At 51.8% G+C, this 17801-nt stretch overlaps 1 protein-coding gene across 2 annotated transcripts in view; it reads right to left on the minus strand.

Annotated features, from left to right (window-relative positions):
* Positions 1-17801, minus strand: part of CDC42BPB (CDC42 binding protein kinase beta) — a 100984-nt gene that overhangs the window by 6477 nt on the left and 76706 nt on the right. For both annotated transcript variants that reach the window (XM_081047867.1, XM_081047866.1), the window contains exons 19-32: positions 17293-17441; positions 16495-16589; positions 14891-14970; positions 11529-11618; positions 11119-11196; positions 9671-9776; positions 8595-8731; positions 7965-8104; positions 6047-6128; positions 4789-5005; positions 4553-4615; positions 2958-3554; positions 185-282; positions 13-97 (exon numbers count right to left, since the gene is read on the minus strand). In XM_081047867.1, coding sequence (XP_080903993.1) covers positions 13-97; positions 185-282; positions 2958-3554; positions 4553-4615; positions 4789-5005; positions 6047-6128; positions 7965-8104; positions 8595-8731; positions 9671-9776; positions 11119-11196; positions 11529-11618; positions 14891-14970; positions 16495-16589; positions 17293-17441 — 2017 coding nt within the window. The remainder of the gene's footprint in view (positions 1-12; positions 98-184; positions 283-2957; positions 3555-4552; positions 4616-4788; positions 5006-6046; positions 6129-7964; positions 8105-8594; positions 8732-9670; positions 9777-11118; positions 11197-11528; positions 11619-14890; positions 14971-16494; positions 16590-17292; positions 17442-17801) is intronic.

Consider the following 17801-nt stretch of genomic DNA (forward strand, 5'->3'; position numbering starts at 1 on the left):
AGAAAGGCTCACCCGAGAATTTGCTCTTGAAGTAGATCAAGCGGGGAGGCTCACAGTTGAGGAGGTTGAGGGTGCCTTCCGAGTTCAGTGGTCGTATCTGTTGGGAACCAGAGAGGGATAGTAGATGGCCGTGCGGCCGCACAGTGTGTGTGTGGGGGGAGCGGCCGCCCGCCCTGGACCTCACCCTCCGCAGGCCGATGGTCTGAACCCACTCCATGGTATGCACGTCAAAGACGTCCACGCCGTACTCACTGTACACTGTGACATGCGACGGGCTGCAACCTAGAGGACGGAGCAAAGCCTGGTGAGCGGCCGCAGGCCCAGGCCCGGCGCCTCCCACCCCAAGGGCAGCACGAGGCTACCACAGTGCAGAGGGCGCCCAGCCTTGGCTCAGGCGGTGACAGCTGGGGCCAGCGGCAGATACCTGCCCACCCCCACTCCAGAGTGAACCTTCACTTCCAAGGTCAGACCAACCACAGCAGTCCTGTAACTGAAGGCACCTGGAAACCGACAGCAGGCGCCAAAGGGGACTTTTTAGGTTCCTTTCTCATGTAGCTTTTTATGTGGTCACTACAAAGGCTTCAGGCTCAACACATCTGAAATCAGGGTGGGGGGGCAAACGTTCTGTTTTGTGAAGCAAATTCCTCTGTAAGAGATGCCAAGAAGTCAGCATTCTGGGTAATATTTAAACTGCACACAATAACTACTGCTTAGCTCAGGGGCAACAAACAGCCATCCACGCACCACACTACCACACGGTTTCTACGGCACTGGTCCTCTGGAACATTTTCAGTCATCCCTGTGTCTGTGTTGTCTGAATACATGCACGTGACAGTCACTTTTCCAGCAATGAGCTCTGGAGTCTCCCCTTTGCATTCTACATGATGGGACACTGTCAGGGGGTGATGGAAAACCCATCAGGTGTACCAAGGACGACATCAAGGACCGCCGACCCATCTGGCATGTGAAGTTTAAGGGAACTTTCCCCGTGTTTCAAACAGTAGTAAAAACCACGTGACAGAAAGCAGCAGTGGGTGTCTGCTACTCTGCACGTCCTGTAGGGATGGTGAGGCCACAGGCCGAGGTGCACTGACCTGTCGCACTCAGCCTCGCCAGGCTGTCACCAGGTGTCCCCGGCACCACCCTGCAGAAGCACAGGGCTCTGCAGATGGCTCCTGCTCAGCCCTGGTTCCCTCCCACAGTTAAAGTGAATCTTTATCATGCCACACTTCTCTAACTGAAGAGGAATGTCTAAAAGCTCCTGCTATGTTGCTATTATGTTCCAATAGGGCTGCACAGCAGCCTTTTTCTTTTGAATACAGAAAACAGGGTTTAGGAAGCAGACAGAAGATGCTGGAACCAGTTACCAAACTGTCTCAGCAGTACCTGTTCAGACAAAACAAGAGGCTCTCCTTCTGAGTGCCACACACAAGACCGGTGGTCAGAGAACCCAGGGGGCCCTGAACGAGCCTTCAGAGGCCCCTGTTCACACGGGGGCTCTTCATGTGCAAGGAGCCAGGAGAGATGTTTGTGTGGGGCTGAGCTGCTGGCAAAGCTAAGCTGAGCTGTCCAAGCTGAAGACAAACGGCGAGTTACTCTCAGGGTAAAGAACACGGGCAGTGCAGTTGCCAGATGTGAGCCGGCCCCACCTCTGCGTGTGCTTCTCAGGTCACCTCAGCTCTGGCCCTCCGTGTGCTTCTTGGTGACGTGGGACAGGTTACACCTCCCCACGTGATTGGCTGGGGTAGTGGGAGTGTCCCACCAGCTCTAAAGCTGATCTGGCGTCTGCCCTTTGTGTAGTGGGAGACCGAGCGGGAGGGACAGCGGGAATCAGAGGGCCGAGAACATCAGGTGTGCAGGCGGCTCATGCACGGCCAGGCCTAGAGACTGCACACTCGGTGACCTGCGTGCCCTTCCACGTTACATTTTTCAAAAAAAAGTTTGAGTTCTAGAGGAAAAGACCCGCAAAGTAGGGCCCCGTGTGGTTGTGGCTGTTCTTGTACCAGATGGCTGGGCAGAGGCAGGACAAGTGTCACCGCAGCGGCCGGTGGCCTTCCCCACGGCTCTGGGCCGCCCGTTTGCGCCCCAGCCCTAGCCCAGCGCCAGGGGGTCAGCACACACCCAGCAGGCCCGCGAGAGCCAGCAGCGGGCCGTACACCTCATGGGCCTGGGCTCCGGGTCCCAATGCCCTTGGCTTCCTTCTCTGCCAGCGAAGCACAGCCAGCATCAGGGCAGACAGGGCTGTACTTCTGGTGAAGACACCCCCTCGCACCTCCATCACCCCAGCCCTTCTGCTCAAATGGAAGTGTCCCTGTGACTCGTCTAATTACTCCCTGCTCTGTCCGACCTGCTGGCTCGACAGGCTATGGAGATACACACAGCAGTGGTCTCCGAGGCTTAGGGTCCGAGAGCAGGCCGGGCAGGACGTGACCCCAGGGGCCCTGCTCACCACGCTCCTGGGCCTGCAGGACGTCCACCCAGCACCTGCGCTCACACAGAAAGCCACTTAAACTAAGCGAACTAAGTAACTCAACTGTTTTCCAGAAGAGCTCCCGCTACTCTCAGGAAAACATGTCTCAAAAGAGATTGTACCTACACATCACAACCAACTTCCTCCTGGCTGTCCTAAAGCCTGTAGCTCGTCTGTGTTCCTGTGTAAGTCTGTGAATTATTGCCGTCGGAGCTCCTCAGCTGAGGGGCCCCTGCAAAGCCCTGGAGGACAGATGGTGCCGGTGGGCTGGAGAGGGAGGCAGGCCTGGGGCCCACCTGCAAGCCCACCCACCGCTGGCCCGGGACGTGGTATTGGGACCTTCCAAGGCAGACATCGGGGAGCCCTCTCCTGGCACCCGGCTCCTTGGCTGGGGGAGCTGGGAGACAAACCAAAGCAACACAGGACACGTGCTGCCTGTGGACGTGAGAAGTAGCACAGGGCACGGCAACAGAGAACATATACATACTACAGGCGACGGGCACCGCGGGCCACATGAGCTCCTGCACGCGTGACCTCCGGCCCTGCGGGTCCACATATAGTCCCATGTGACTGAAGCAGAGCAGGTACTCCTCGCTCGGGAGCTCCACAGCACAAAGGGCATCAAAAGGCTGCTGGGAGAGGAAGGCAAGCGAGGGCTCACTGGGATTTACCAGGGTGAGAGCCTGCCCGTCTCCCTGCGTGCTCAGCAGGGAGAACCCAGAGGGGTAGCCAACACAGAGCTTGTCCTTGACCGCGGCCATCCACTGCACAGTGCCAGGGGCCACGATCTCATTGAACTTCCTGTGGAAAGGCTTAGTTCTCTGGACCTCATAGCAAAGGACCAGCCGCTTCACTGCCACAAACAGGCAGGTGGCAGAGCTCTTCTTCAGCATCGCAGTCGCTATGAGCTGGCAGCCCTTTGTTTCCGGAAGCTTGATATCAATGTTGCTTTCCGCCCCGTCAAAGGCGGACCACGGGCAGAGATGAACGTGGTGGTTCCGGCCGCAGAGCAGGACGGCGACCTTCTCTTTGGGGGCAAGCTCAATCTGGTACACTTTCTTGTAGTCAGCGACGCGGACGATCACTGCAGACAGGAGAACGGGATCCCATGTCACAGTCCGACCAAGGGGGCTGCTCAGGAGCCCCCTCTCCACGCCCTCCCCACCGTGGCCTGCCTGGGGGCCGTCATCCCTCTGCCGCCTGCCCCCTGTCACTTCACACACCCTTGCAGCCCCAGGGACCTGGCTGGGACATGTTCAGTGCAGTGTGGCCTTGGGGATGGGCCAGGACCTCCTTCCAGCTCATCCCTGAAGCCAAGAACCCTTGGGCTGCATCTGGAGAACGAAGGACTGTCTCTAAAGTCACTGAATCCTTAATACACTCTCGGAAGCACTCGCCCCCACCATGGGCCTCCAAATGAACTCAACACCCTGATGTCCTAACTCTGGGCCAGCGGGATGAACGGCTGAGGGCCGGCCTGCAGCAGCAGCTGAGGCCGCACGTGTGCACCTTCCTCCACGGGGCCCAGTGCAAGGGGACACCGGCTCACGAAGGGGACGCCACCCCCCAGGGAACAATGTGTGCCGTGGGGAGGCTCCCAGGGCCAGTCCTAGGCTCCTTGCGCTTTTGTCCCCAGACCCAGGCAGTGAAGAGGGGAGACACGGGTAAGAATGAAATGTCAAAATTGGAAGCAAAGGAAGGAACGTTTCGGCGCGGTCTCTGCACACCTGAGCATTAGGCAGACGAGCTTCCTGTCTCTCCTGGGACACTCCCCTGCCTGGCTGTCCCCTCAGTCCTCAACTGGAGGAAACTAAAGACACAGCAGCCAACGTACCACCATGCCCTTGCCCCCAGTCTGAGGGACCTGGGGACACTCAACAGACATTACATTTGCCGAGCGTCAGTCTTACTTGCTGCAAATTATTTTTCTTGACTGTTGCCTTTCCCTATCTTTATAAAGTTCTGTGACGTGGTGACAATGTACGCATCCAGTGAATTCATCTTAACCCTTGCACATTCCTACTACTGAAGCTGTGTCAGTCTGCACTGCACAGGCAGCCCTGAGCCGTCCCTGCCACTCACCGTCACGGGTCACCTCTATGACATAGAGCCCTTCTTCCAGGCCAACCGCAATCCTGTCGCCATCTGTAGAGGCAGAAGGGGCAAGAACACAAACATCAATTCTGTCAGCACAGACCATCTGCTTCTTAAAACATGTGGGGACACTACAAACAAGCGTGGCCTTGGTCTGCTGGAATGTTCAGACCAGGCACCATGGCACCCTTCGAAACCTCCCCCTGGCGGCGTCTGGGACGCACCCAGGACAGCGGCGGTGAGGACGGCCTTGATGAGAGGCAGGGAGCTGTCGTAGGCCTCCTGCGGGGTGTGCACCACCTGGTTCCTCAGGCGGTTCTTGTGAAGGATAGACTGCAGTCCTTCCAGAATCCCCACCCACTTCCTCTTTTCGTTCTCGTTTTCTGTCAGAATGAGCAGTGAGCTGGTCTTAGAAGGTGTACCTAAGAGAGAGGCTGTCACCTTCGTGACAGAAAACAAAACAGAGATGAGAGCCCTAAGACAACCAAACCACACCACACAGGCGCCCCAGCCTGGACGCCATTCGCAATAGAGGTGAAGAGCAGGAAGGACGTGCTTCCTGGGGTTTGACTCAAGGACTATTGGGCTTAAGGTCTCGATGCCGAGTCGTGGGTCCGTTCTGAGGCGCCCACAGAGGCCGAGGGCTCTTCTGTGCCGCACACAGGCGGGGGCGCAGTTATAAACAGGTGCCCTGCATCCCTTGTCAGATTCCAGTGCGTTCCGCTCTTGTCCAAACTGTGCTGTAACTGCCCATTTTAAAACTGCTTTCTTGAACGATCTAATTGAAAAAGGTTCTCAGAACAGGTGCAGAGACAACAGGCGCTCCAACAAAAACACTGCCTAAGCATGCTTCTGTGAGCATTCCCTAGCACAAGGAGGCCTGGGCAGCTTTAGATGCTACACAATGATCGTCTTTTAAGCTCACGATGATTGCAATTTTCTGTATTGTATACAAGAGGTGCTTTGTGACTAGACCTGGATTTAAGAAAAATGATTCACAGGCTTAGTTTCGTGGTCAACCGAAGTGGCACTGTAATAAAGACTTCCCAGTGAAGGGAGTTGGTGGGATTCTTTCCCTGACCACAATCTCCTAGAAGCTTCCAAATGCCACAGCTCCCAGCACTGACCCACGGGGCTCTCCAACTAACCAGCAAGAATGCTGGTGAGCAATGTCTGCTTCTTTATTCCTGTTTGGCTCCGTCCACGACCAGGAAATCCTAGGAAGGGAGGTGGAAGCTTCCAGCATCAAGCACACTAGAGTGACTGAGGTGCAGACCAGGTAGGACATAGGATGGAAAGATAGGGCCAGTGACGTGGGCAGACAGGGCTGAGCTGGGCAGGGTGGTGTGTGAGGCGGGGCAGGCACATTCCACATGCCCCTTCCATGACACACGGAAATGCTCAGAGCAATCCTTCTATTTTAACCACATGACTTGTTTTATGATGAACGAAATGTCTCTAACAAATAGGAAGAAACCATACCCTGAATATACACGGAACGTCTCGGCGTGAAGCGTGTATGACATCTGACGCCAGGACTGAGCTCACCGAGAACTCTTCATCTCTGGTAGGAAACAGAGCATTCAGAACACTGGGAAAGAATGCACGAAGGCCCTCTCCTCCCCCTCTCGTATCCCAAATCTGGTGAGAAAGGGCACTTAATGACATTTTCTCCATGTTGAGGTAGGCCCCCTCACCTCTACCTGGTTGAGAAAACGCTTCCACTGACAAAGCCAACAAACGACTCAAGAATCTCGCATGTGTGTCAGTGACCCTGTCTAAGAACAGAACTCCTTGTAGTCCGTCCCCGTTACCACAAGACCACATCCCTGACAAGGCTGGTACTTGACTGCAGTCAGGCAGTCGCTTGGCCATCACTTTCAGAGGACAGGGTAAGACGTGCTGAGAGAACTGTGGAAGCCCCGGCTCCAACAAATTCTAAACCCGGGCTCCACGTTCAGTGCACCCCCCGCGACGCCCGCAGTGGCCTCTTCCCCTCTAGGCCAGGGAACACCTGTGCACGGCACGGACAAGCAGGGGCATGGGGCCCTCTCCAAATCGCAGGGCCCCAGCTGTTCACCCCAGTCCATGTGCTGGGGACATGGAAAGTGGAAACCACCGTGGAGGTGACTGCTCATAGCTGCCCTCAATGGCACCTGCCATAGCACCCCTTGTCCCCCCAGAACCAATGCTAGAGACTGAGGCTCCAGGCTGGGGCCTAGCCCCAGGCAGGTGCCAGCACATTCGTGACATCCGCAGGTGCTGTCCTCTGTGACACTGGGAGTGGGCGACAGAGGGACAGGAGATGACCTGGCAGCAGCAGCAACAGCTCTACACACCAGGCCCTGTGCTAAGCATGTCCCGTCTATTAACTTTTGAGTCTTTACAATAGGAAGCAGAGCGGTAGACCTTAATTGTAAGGGAAGCTGGCAAGGAAGGAAGCCGTGTTGCTGTCTTTGAATGTTTGATGCAAGGAAGGAATCTGACGAGGATGGAAGTGATAAGAGATGCGGTCGTGCAAACATTAGGGCCACGCACAGCCAGGGCTCTAGATTTCTGTCAGAAACAACAGTACTTGTCAGGTACTAAAAAGCAGACACCTTAAAATATGCAATGAGCCTCTGGGATATTTTCTAATTGTTCTTGGGGCATGTGGTTTTCTTATGTTAAATGCTTATTTGGCAAATTTTCTAATGCAAAAATATCCAAAGCAGGAAGTTTCTGGCATGCACTTATGAGGTGTGATGAAAAAATACAGTGAATATTTATATTAAGGTAAAAGACACATTGCCATTAATCCCCCTCAAAATACACCCCCTCACTTCAAACACACTCATCCCATCGTTCCTGCCACTTTCTGAAGCAGTTCTGGGAGTCCTCTTTCATGTGTGTCTTTAGTTGTGCTGTCGTGGCTGCCTCGATGTCCTGAATCCATTCAAAACGTTTCCCTTTCATGGTCATTTTGACTTTGGGGAAGAGCCAGAAGTCGCATGATGACAGATCCGGTGAATAAGGTGGATGAGGACACACCGTAATGCTTTTATTTGACAGAAATTGCCATAGCAGAAGTGATGTGTGACACGGAGTGTTGTCACGAAGTAAAGTCACTCACGAAAGAGGACTTCCAGAACTGCTTCAGAAAGTGGCAGGAACGATGGGATGAGTGTGTTCATAGAGAGAGGGAGGATGTTGAGGGGGGTTAACAGCAACATGTCTTTTACTGTAATAAATTTTTCTATTTAAACATTCACTGTATTTTTTGATCACACCTCGTAAGTACCTGTTTTGGACCAGCACAAAGATTAGGGTGTGAAGGTATAAATGAGGTTCAAGATTACCACGCAAGAAACTCTCACTTTGGTGGAAGACAAGTCAAAACTCACAGAAGGAGGGCACAGACCTGAGGTCTAAGACTTGGCTTGCGACGACGCCGGGCTGCGTGGACTTTCCTTCAGGCAGATCGTACAGAAAGAGCTTGCAGTCACAGACCACCGCGTAAGCCCGCTGCCACCCTTTCTTCACCCCGGTGGGCTTCGGGACCTACAGACAAACAGTGACCACGTTTCACTGGGCCAGGGAGGCCGGCCACAAACAATCCGGTCAGTGGCACATGGAGGCCGAGGCCCTTAGGGACTTCCCAGAGGAGTCTCCGTGCCCACCACCTCCTTCCAGCTGCTGCACGCTGGCCCACTTCTCCACAGACAGTTTCCCCAGACCCCCACCGGCTGGTGGCCAGAGCCCCATCTGCACACTTGATGGAGGTGACGGGGACAAGGAGGACACTCAGCCAACAGGTGCGCTCACACCAGCCCCAGAGCATCTCGGGATGCTGTAGCTGGACAGGTGCTTGGGCCGTCCTGCCCAGTGTCTTCCAACAGCACGTGGCTTTGGGACGCTGTCCTAAAGCCCCTGATTCTGAGTGTGTTTCTGTGGGGTCCTCGGGACCTGGCCCTGACCTCGGTTCCCAGGAGGGTCATCACCTAAAAACGCGAGAGTGAGCTGACAGAGACGCACATCCTTGTGGTCCTACCTTCACGTAACCCTTGTAGGCGGTCCCTATGCCCCTCTGCACGTCGACACCAAGAGGCCGCTTGGACTGCTCGGGAGGGATGGGGCACACCTGGGGAGCACTGTCTTTGCAGGAAACATGGCAAGCAAACGAGCACACTGGAAGAGTGAAGGAACACCCCGTCAGGAACACGGGCCCAGAGAAGGCCACTCAGTAATGTGCACGTCACAGGAAACGATCCAGATACCCGGTAAACAGTTTTCTGAGGTTGGTTCCCACAAAAGCTCAGGGTCTTTGGAGCTGAGTGACTTTTCACCACACCCACAGCAGCATGTCAGGGCATGAGGACTCCTGACATGAAAGGATTATCACAAAGCTCTGTTCCTTGTTCTCCTAGAAAGCCCGGACCTCATTCAACATAGTTAAGTTTCAAAATCACCTCAACAGGAAGCAACCTGCAGGTCTGTGACAGGGCGATGGTTTTGAGGACAGGGGCTGCCAGAGGTCCGGGCAACCAATCAAAAGCTCGCCAAGTTTGAGTAATAGGGGAAAAGGCTGCTGCTGTCTCGTAAAGCTGCTTCTACAGAGCCGCCCCGCCCACTGACCCACACTGGGGAGCATGCTCAGGGGCCACTCCTACCCCAGGGCTGTCGCTTGGCATTGTGTGACCTTGGTCGGTTGCATGCACGGGTCATGTAGCCCAATGTGAGCCCAGCACCCAGCACAGCATGGTAAGAGCTAATCAGGAGAGACTGGGAATGGCACTTTTCTCCAGAGCACTTGCCAATGGGCCATCTGCAAGTCTTTGACTCTCTGCCTTTGCTAATTTTCCAAAATGACTGCATATGTTACATTTTATGATCAACAACCATCAGCAGATGACCTGGGTCACCCCTTAGCAGGGTGTGTCCCACTACAGCAAGGATTCAGGATTCAACTCACAACCTCTACTGAGAACACGGACTAAGACACAGCCTGCCCTCAGCTCACTCACAGCTGGGCTTCACTTCAGCCTTATCTGCCTCTGTAACAACTGCTTTCCGGAGGCGGCCAGGTCCCACCTCTGGAGGCATGGCAGGAAGGCAGGCGACACTCACCCTCGCAGGCGTAGCCCTGCCGGATGAGCCCAACCATCAGGGAGGTGCAGTGGCTGCACTGAGTGGGGCTGGAGAAGGACTTGATGCTGAACTGGTGAGCTTTGGGCTGGAGGAAGAACAGCGACAAGGTGAAGCACAAACTGAGAACAGGCGGTCTATCCACCTGCGACTGGACCTATAAACAACTTGGGTACAATCTGAAAAGCTGCAAAGGCGCGATTTCACTTTGAGGAGTGCGGTCCCCTAGCAGTGCTTACCAGACTAGTGTTAACACCTCCCACGGAGCCCGAGCCAGGATGTCGACATGCTCCCCTCAGGGGCCTGCAGCCCAAAAGGCAAGGTTGTCTGGCCTGGCGAAGCGGTAGCATGACTGACGCCTGTTCTGGCAGCACCTCCTCACCTAGTGGCCCCGGGGGGGCAGCCTGGGGCCATGTTTGGGGGGGGTCCCACCCAGAACAGTCCTTCCGTGTGAGACCAAGAAACATGCAAGAAATGAGCAGCAGCCCTGTTCCTGTTAGCAAGAGCGGGAAGGCCCGCTGTTCCTTGCTGGGCGAAGGGGCACATCATGATGTGATTGAGAATGGAAGGAAAAGTAAGGCTTCATGGAGAGGCAGTCTATGGACGGAAGAGAACCATGTGTCGACAAGGCTCCAACATGGCAAAATGAAAGGACTTCCTCCTCAGGGGACATAAGGACTGCAGAACCATTTGTAAGAAGCAAGGGCTGGACCAGCACACAATCCAGGGTGTTGTCTACCTGACCTCTGACTCTCCAAGAATCAAAGCCCAAAAGCCACCCTATTAATTAGTCTCAAAACAGAATCAAATGTCTTGTCTCTTGTTGGCATGGCTGTCCACATGAAACCCTGAAAGAGGCCATGTCTACATTCAAGAAAAGAAAGCATCTAAGCACATAAGCCCAAATGCCAGCTATGATGAAACTGAGCGCCCTGTCCCGGCTGGGACTCCACGGTCTGCATGGAGGCTGTGTGCACTGGCGTACACGGCCCTCCAAGTACCTGACGAAAAAGATATTACAAAGCGCACATCCAGTGCAGTTCCATTTACGCTGGGGAAGTCCCGCCCACAAACTGCACGGTTCTCTAAGATTCTAAGTGTAGACAGACAGATGGAAATAAACTTGGAGAATGAACTTACTACAAACAGAACACAGAGCAGTTCCCAGTGGCAAAGGGAATATGGTCTGCGGAAGGAAAAAGGGCCTGGGGGAGACGGTACTCTGAAATTTTTCAATTAAAATACGTTCATGTCATTCATTCAAGGAAGAAAGCACAGGATCCTGAACTCTTGCACCACACACTATTCAGAATAAAGCATTAAGAGAACACAGGCTTATTTACTGTGCCCACAAAAATAATATCTGCCCTATTGACACCAAGGTAATTTTCTAAACTGAGAAGGTGCCCAGGCGAAAAAGCAAGGCCTACCTTTGGTCCAGCCAGAGCGAGGGCCTGCGAGGTGGGCAGCGGCCCGGCGGGCAGCCTCTGCGGGGCCCGAGCCATGTCCTGGGAGATAAGCAGAAGGTGAACGCCGTCTGAGCACAGCTGCTCTCACAGCAGACCCTGCCTGGGATCGCCTCCCTCTCTCGCAAACTGATCAATAATGAACAGTTCTGCATTTTTAATTCACTACATTGTTGAGACAGCTGTCAAAGCCGACGTGCTGACAGCGACTCTGACATGCAGCCGGGCTCAGGGCCGGGAGCTGCGAGGTGGGACCGCAGCCGGCCTTGGCCTCAGAGCAGCTCTTACTCAAGGGCAGCGGGTGGCACAGGGATACTGGGGGGAAAGGGGTGCAGAGCAAAGGCTCACAGTGTCACAGGGCAACCCTGTCTTACTTCTTGCTGTTCTGTGCCTGCGGCCACAGAAGTCGACGGGGACACCTCTGGCTTTGGAGCTTGTGTCTCTTGTTCACTAGCAGAGCCGGTCTGTGGAAAAAGGCAAAGAAAGAGTGAATTAAGGACTTATCCTGCTGAATTCAGATTCTAATTACGTGTTTATTTAAAAGTGTTTTGCACGGGGGACCTGAGGTCTCAGCACAGGATCCTTCCCCCGTGACTCCCTGTTGTCACAGAGCTCGCTCACCGCTGTCCTGCCTTCCCTGCGACCACTGCCCTTGGCATTCTAAGGCTAGAGTGGTGACACTGGTGTCTGACAAGTGACAGTCACCACCTGGCTTCACAAGCTGCAGCCCTCACCATCTGGACCCCCGTCCTCTGCCGTCCTTCAGAAGTGGTCCCATCTGTACCTGGCAGCCTTAAATAAAGCATCCAAGCTTGTTAACCTCATTTCAGGGATCAAGAAGAAATCCTAATATCAACAGAGGTCTGTGGGCCTCCGACCAGAAGTGAGAATTTCCCTGAAAGCTTTTAACACAGGAAAACAATGTCTTTGTTCTAACGACTCAAGATTCCCAAATTAATTTCACAATCGAAATCGAAGCTAAAGCTTTGAAGCTAAAGCTGCATTCTAAAACCACTTAAAAATGACCTCATTTTAATGAGTGCTCCTGAAGCTAGTATTTTCATCAGAGGCTGTCACCATTTCCACAGACAGACTCCTACCACCTGTGTGCGCTGCAGGCACTAGCGCCGGGAAAGTGCATGCTGCGGCATACCTATGAGAGCCCTGTTCATGGACCTGGCGTGCCCCACGGAAATCCCAGTGAACCAAGTCAGACACTTCCCAGCAGGTGCGATTAACTAGGCTGCTGCGGGAGGAGCCTGGCTCCGACGGGCAGGGAGCCGTCCATGCAGCACACACAACCACACACTGCAGTCTCTGATTCACAACGACGCTCACAAGGGAAAGGCTGGATCAGGTCACTAATCACCAAAGCTACAAATGTAAGCAAATCTCTCCCGTGGATGAGGTATGTTAAAGGAGTTAGAGTTCCATCTTTAGATAACTGAAGAGCAAAAGCTGATTAAGTCATTTCATTTTAGCCACGTAATAGCCCCGCTCGTTTCATTTAGTTGGTTAATTGATCAGAAGGACAAGATTAAGAGGAAACATTCACATGTAGAAGGCTGATGCAGCGACACAGGGGAGCGACGAGGGAAGCAGCGTCAGCAGTGACTTACTGCTTCCCAAGAGGCTAGCAGGGAGGACGCGGAGGTGGAGACAGAGTCCTTGGTCGTGACAGACAGAAGGAACAACACCCAGTAAAAACTTACATGAAAACACAGATTCAATCCTGGTGGCAAACCATTTCTAGTACTAAACGATATGTTTAATGTGGGGAAGTGGAATAGAAGCTTCTGAGACAATTCTCGGGTCTGGAAACACATCCTAACAGACCCAGGCTCTGACAAAAAGATTTTTTTTTCCATCAGTAAATGTCCTTCCTACTTAAACCACAGAGGAATTCAAGAGACACTGAAATTAAACATTAAAATGGCAGGCGTGCTGACTACAGAGTAAGGTACAGACATTACGACGTCCACCTCCATGCTGAAATGCTCTATGGTTGTCCAATGGAGGGTCCAAGCTGGGAAGCAGCTGCCAGTGAGGAGGCTAATCTGTCCACCAAGCTTACAGAAAAGCCACTGCTTTCCTGGCCACCTCCATCCTGCTGACGGCCAGTTTGTGGTTCTTGGCATCTGTACTCATCCCACCCTGTAACAGGGTCTGGCTCTGCCGTGACGGGAAAAGGCATGCAGCTTGTGCAGCAACAGGTTTTTGAAAGACCCAGTGTGCATCTCACAGTTAAATATATTTACTGCTTAAAAACTGAAGACTTCAGGGAGAAGACAATTGGATAAAAACCCACGTTGACAGGTGACTGCAACAGGTGTATGCCCTCAATGGCGTGAGCAAACCTGCTCGCCTCATCGGGGCAAGGGTCACTGGCAAAAGCTGCTGGTGGACACACATCCAGCGGTCACCTGCTGACTGCTCACTGGGGCCCTTTCCAGGGGCGAGGTCTGGCCGACCCCACCTCGACCCAGTGATCAAAGTCAGCCTCACCAACCCTGGGGAAACTGGCCTCCACGTGTGGACGTGTCCATCTCTTGTGAATTCACACCAAAATGTTCAACCCACATCTAAACAGGAGGAAATACCAGACCAATCCAGAGCACAGGACATTTTATAAGACAACCGGTCTGGACACTATAGAAGGATCCATGCTATAAAGGGGGAGGGGTGGGAGCTGTGCCCAAGTGAGGGAGACGGCAGACGTGACACCTAGGTGGGCGTCACGGGCCCTGGCTGGATCCTGAACGAGGCCAGCAGCACCTGCGTCCCCACACGGTAATGACACTGGTTATGTGGGAGGACGCCCTGCACCCCAGGGAATCAACTCGGAAGTGTTCTGGGGTCGCTGACACCTACACCTCACTTTCAAACAGTTCACGGGAAAAGTCTCAGTGCCTGTGGACGGTGGGGAGAGCGAGAGAGAGAACTAGTGTGGCAAAACGGCAGCTGAGACATGTATTCGCTGCACCAGTCTTTCAACTTTCCTGCAGGCTTCAATTTTTCTTAATAAAAAGTTGCAAAGCCAACAAAATACCTCACAGAAGTCCCATTAATGAGATTTGCTTAAATTATTTTTACTTGCTGGCTTACTTCAAGGGGTTTCTAGTAAGGTCCATCTCATCCCTACTGTTTTGGGAAAAGAGGGAAAGTCTATAGGGCCCCCATGGAGGGCCATGAAGGACACGCAGAGTGAAAACAGGGAAAGTGGGGTCCACTCTGCACCCAACATCTGCTTCCTAAGCAGACAGCACTCTGCCCGGCAAGACAGGCTGCTGAGTCGCTGTCACATGGGTCACTCCCTGAGTGGGCGCAGGCGGCACTGAGCTCCAAGGGCAGGACGGCAACACGGGGTCTGGGCCCCACCTTCTGATACACCCCTCTCTTCACCCATCACTGAGACCGAGCTGAGGAGCCATAAAGAAGTCACCGAAACACTAACATGGCTGACTTCTGCATTTGCTGCCGTGTGAGAATCTGTATTTAAAAAATTGCCTGAAATGCTCACTACAGCAGAGGCCAGCATAGACTTTTTCCCCAAAGATACTGAGTACTTTTTAATCAACTTCCCCTTAACTCGAGGAAGCTTCTCTGGGAACATTTAAGTAACTTACAAGTCTCGGACACTTAACCTGGTAACGACAGGGTCAGTGACGGTGGGCACGCCAGAGGCAGCGCCCAGAGCATTTTTCTTTCTTGTCATTATTTAAAAGTAGTGACTTACTCTAAATGTCAGATCGTGTGCCAGAGGTGCGGTGTTGAAATATTCAAAAATAGAATCCTGGAAATCTGGAAGCTTGAGTCCTGTAAGAAATAAGGAAGCACCAGTCACGGTAATAATTTACACTTAGACAGGTAGACTCAGTGTCATCAAGATGTCAGTTCTCCCGGAGTCAGCTGATAGATCTGATATGGCACCACTAGAAATACCATTAGGTCTTCCCAGAGCTGGACAAGTGAACTGAAAAGTTCACTTAGGAGAATAAACAAGCAAGACTATTGTGGAAATCTCTAAAAAAATAAAAGGTGGAGGAGGGGCAGTGATTTACCAGATATTAAATTAAATGGATCCATGAAAGGGTCTTGCCCACTAACAACGAACAGGGTAGAAAATCCAGAAACAGACCCAGGTGCTTATAGTAATCTCGTATACGATAAGAGTTACACGCCATCCGTAGGGAGAATAGCTTTTTAATAACTGGAATAGAACAAATAACTAGCTGAAAGAAAAAGATAAAACTGGATCCATTCCCCAAACTACAGTTTAAATTCTTCAACCATCAGAGTAAATTCCAAATGAATCAGTAACCTAAATTTAAAAAAATGAAAGCATACATGTATTGGAAGAAAAAATGGGTGAATTACTTGAAAAACTGGGGACATGGGAATATTTCCCTATGACTTAAAAAAGGGAAAAACAGATAAATTTGACACAAAAAATTTTTAAAACCATTATGCTTAGCCAAAAAAAAACAGTCATAAGCAAAATAAAAAGATAAATGCCAACACAGGAAAAACATTTGCAACTTCTGTCACAAACAAAAGACTCTAATCCTCAATTATACAAAGCTTTTGAAAATTAAGACATTTAACTTGACTTTTTTAAAATGGGCAATAGACATAAGTATCTAAATCATAAAAAAAGAAATACAAATAGCCCTCAAGCACAGGAAAAGCGCTCAGTCTTGTTCGTAAGGAAAACGCAAATGAAGCCTGTTTCGATGGGGCCCCTCACCTATCCAGAGTGTGCCATCAGACTTCGCAGGCGAGGCTGGGGAGGGGACCTGGCATGCACGGTGGGGACATAAATGGAATAGCCTCTGGAGCAGAGTCCGGCAATATCTAGCAGAAGTGTAATTCCACTTCTGGAAATCTACCCCAAAACACTGACAGAATTGTGAGCCGCTACGGATGCAGCACGTTCTCTGACAGCAAGGACGGGAGCAACCGGATGCCCACTTGCTGGGTGATACCGCCCACAGGGGTGTGCTGTGCAGCCGTGAGGGACCCGGGCCACCTAGCATGCTGTGGCCTCGTCCACTCGCAGAACGCAGCACATCAGGGGGATCTGATGTCTAACTGCACATATATACAGATTTTCAAGACGAAGCAAATGATGGATCCACCAAATACTATGGGTAACTTTGGGGAAGGTGTCACGGAACGAACTGTACCCTGTTTCAGAATTTTGGCTTTGGAATGACATAAGTGCTTTCTTTATATAACTACAAACTATTAAAACTGAAAGAAACAAAATCTGAAATAAAACCATTTCATTAAAAAAGGGCTTGTGTTTAAAAAATACAGAAGCTTATGATTTTAATTTACCGGTATCTGCTCTAAATTTTTCTTCAATCTTCTTCTTCAAAATCTCCATTTCTTCTAACAATTCTCTATTCTTGGCTTCTGAATCCTTTAGTTTGCTACAAGAAGAAATAAATAGCTATAAGTGCACAGAGAACAGGGTTCAAAGTGTCAAGATGTGAGGGCAGGGGCTGATCTCCAGTGCCCAGGAAAGTGCCAGAACAGGACAGGGGCTCACAACCACTGCTCGACAGACTCACACACCCACTCGTGGAATGGGTCAGCCTTGCCCCTTAGCACGTTATGGAGAGCACTGATATTTCCGCATTGTAAACATGTGGATTTTAGAAATCATGGCTTAGGAAAGTGTTATCTCATGAAGCCTCAGTGGGGATTCTGACATTCCTCGTCTCCTTCTAGACGAGTCTTCTGTCCTCTGAGGACACATGGCCCCGATTACTCAGCCACCAGGCCTGTGAATGTCCTTCCCATAATGGGAAGATGGTGGGCGGCACAAGAGCACTGCCCCTGACATCTGCGCACAGTGGTTTTGTGGTCCCGCTGCTTTCGCAGAGCGGATGGGGTGAAGCCAGGCTGTGACAGTTAACATGTGGCAGCGGGGGAACAGGCCAGTCAGCGCTAGGAGTGGGGTCCACACTGACTTGGTGGGTGACATGGGCGACGACTGCACCTTCCTGCACCTGTCCCATCATCTGGAGGTGTGGACAGTGTGGCTGCCTGCCACGGGAACAGCTCAGGGGTGGGGGGGGAGGTCACACAGGCGCCTAGCTCCTACCAGGAGCCAGACAGCAGGACAAGTACCTTTCAAAGGAGAGATTTGTGTCCTTGACCTTCCTCAGCTCTTCCTGAACGAGCTGTTTGGCCCGGATCTCGGCCTCAAGGGCGGACTGCAGCTCCAGCCGTGCAGACATGTCCAGTTTCTGACTTCGGCGAACTTTCCAAAGGGGATCCTTTGGTTCAAACATGGAAATACATTTTTAAGCTATTTGTAACAAAATTAGCACAAATAAGCAACTCCTCTTTGTCTAACCTCAAACTTTTATCATATTTAAATATTAACTCTGGGGTATTATCAAAGTCCATCAGACCCAATTTCAGTTTTTATATTTTTATCACTTTAATTCTTTCTTCGGGATCTGAAGAATAAAATTTACTTTTTTATTTTTTTAAAGGAATAAAATGGATCTTGTAGTGGAATTTCTACATGGTCCACTAGACTCTTACAAATCTAAGCTATGTCATGGGATCACAGTTATCTTAGATTTTCCTGTATCTTGAAACATTTGCCTGTTTCATCATCCTAGGAATTA

The sequence above is a fragment of the Rhinolophus hipposideros genome (genome assembly GCF_964194185.1).
Source record: "Rhinolophus hipposideros genome assembly, chromosome: 5".
In the NCBI taxonomy this organism is placed as follows: Eukaryota; Metazoa; Chordata; class Mammalia; order Chiroptera; family Rhinolophidae; genus Rhinolophus; species Rhinolophus hipposideros.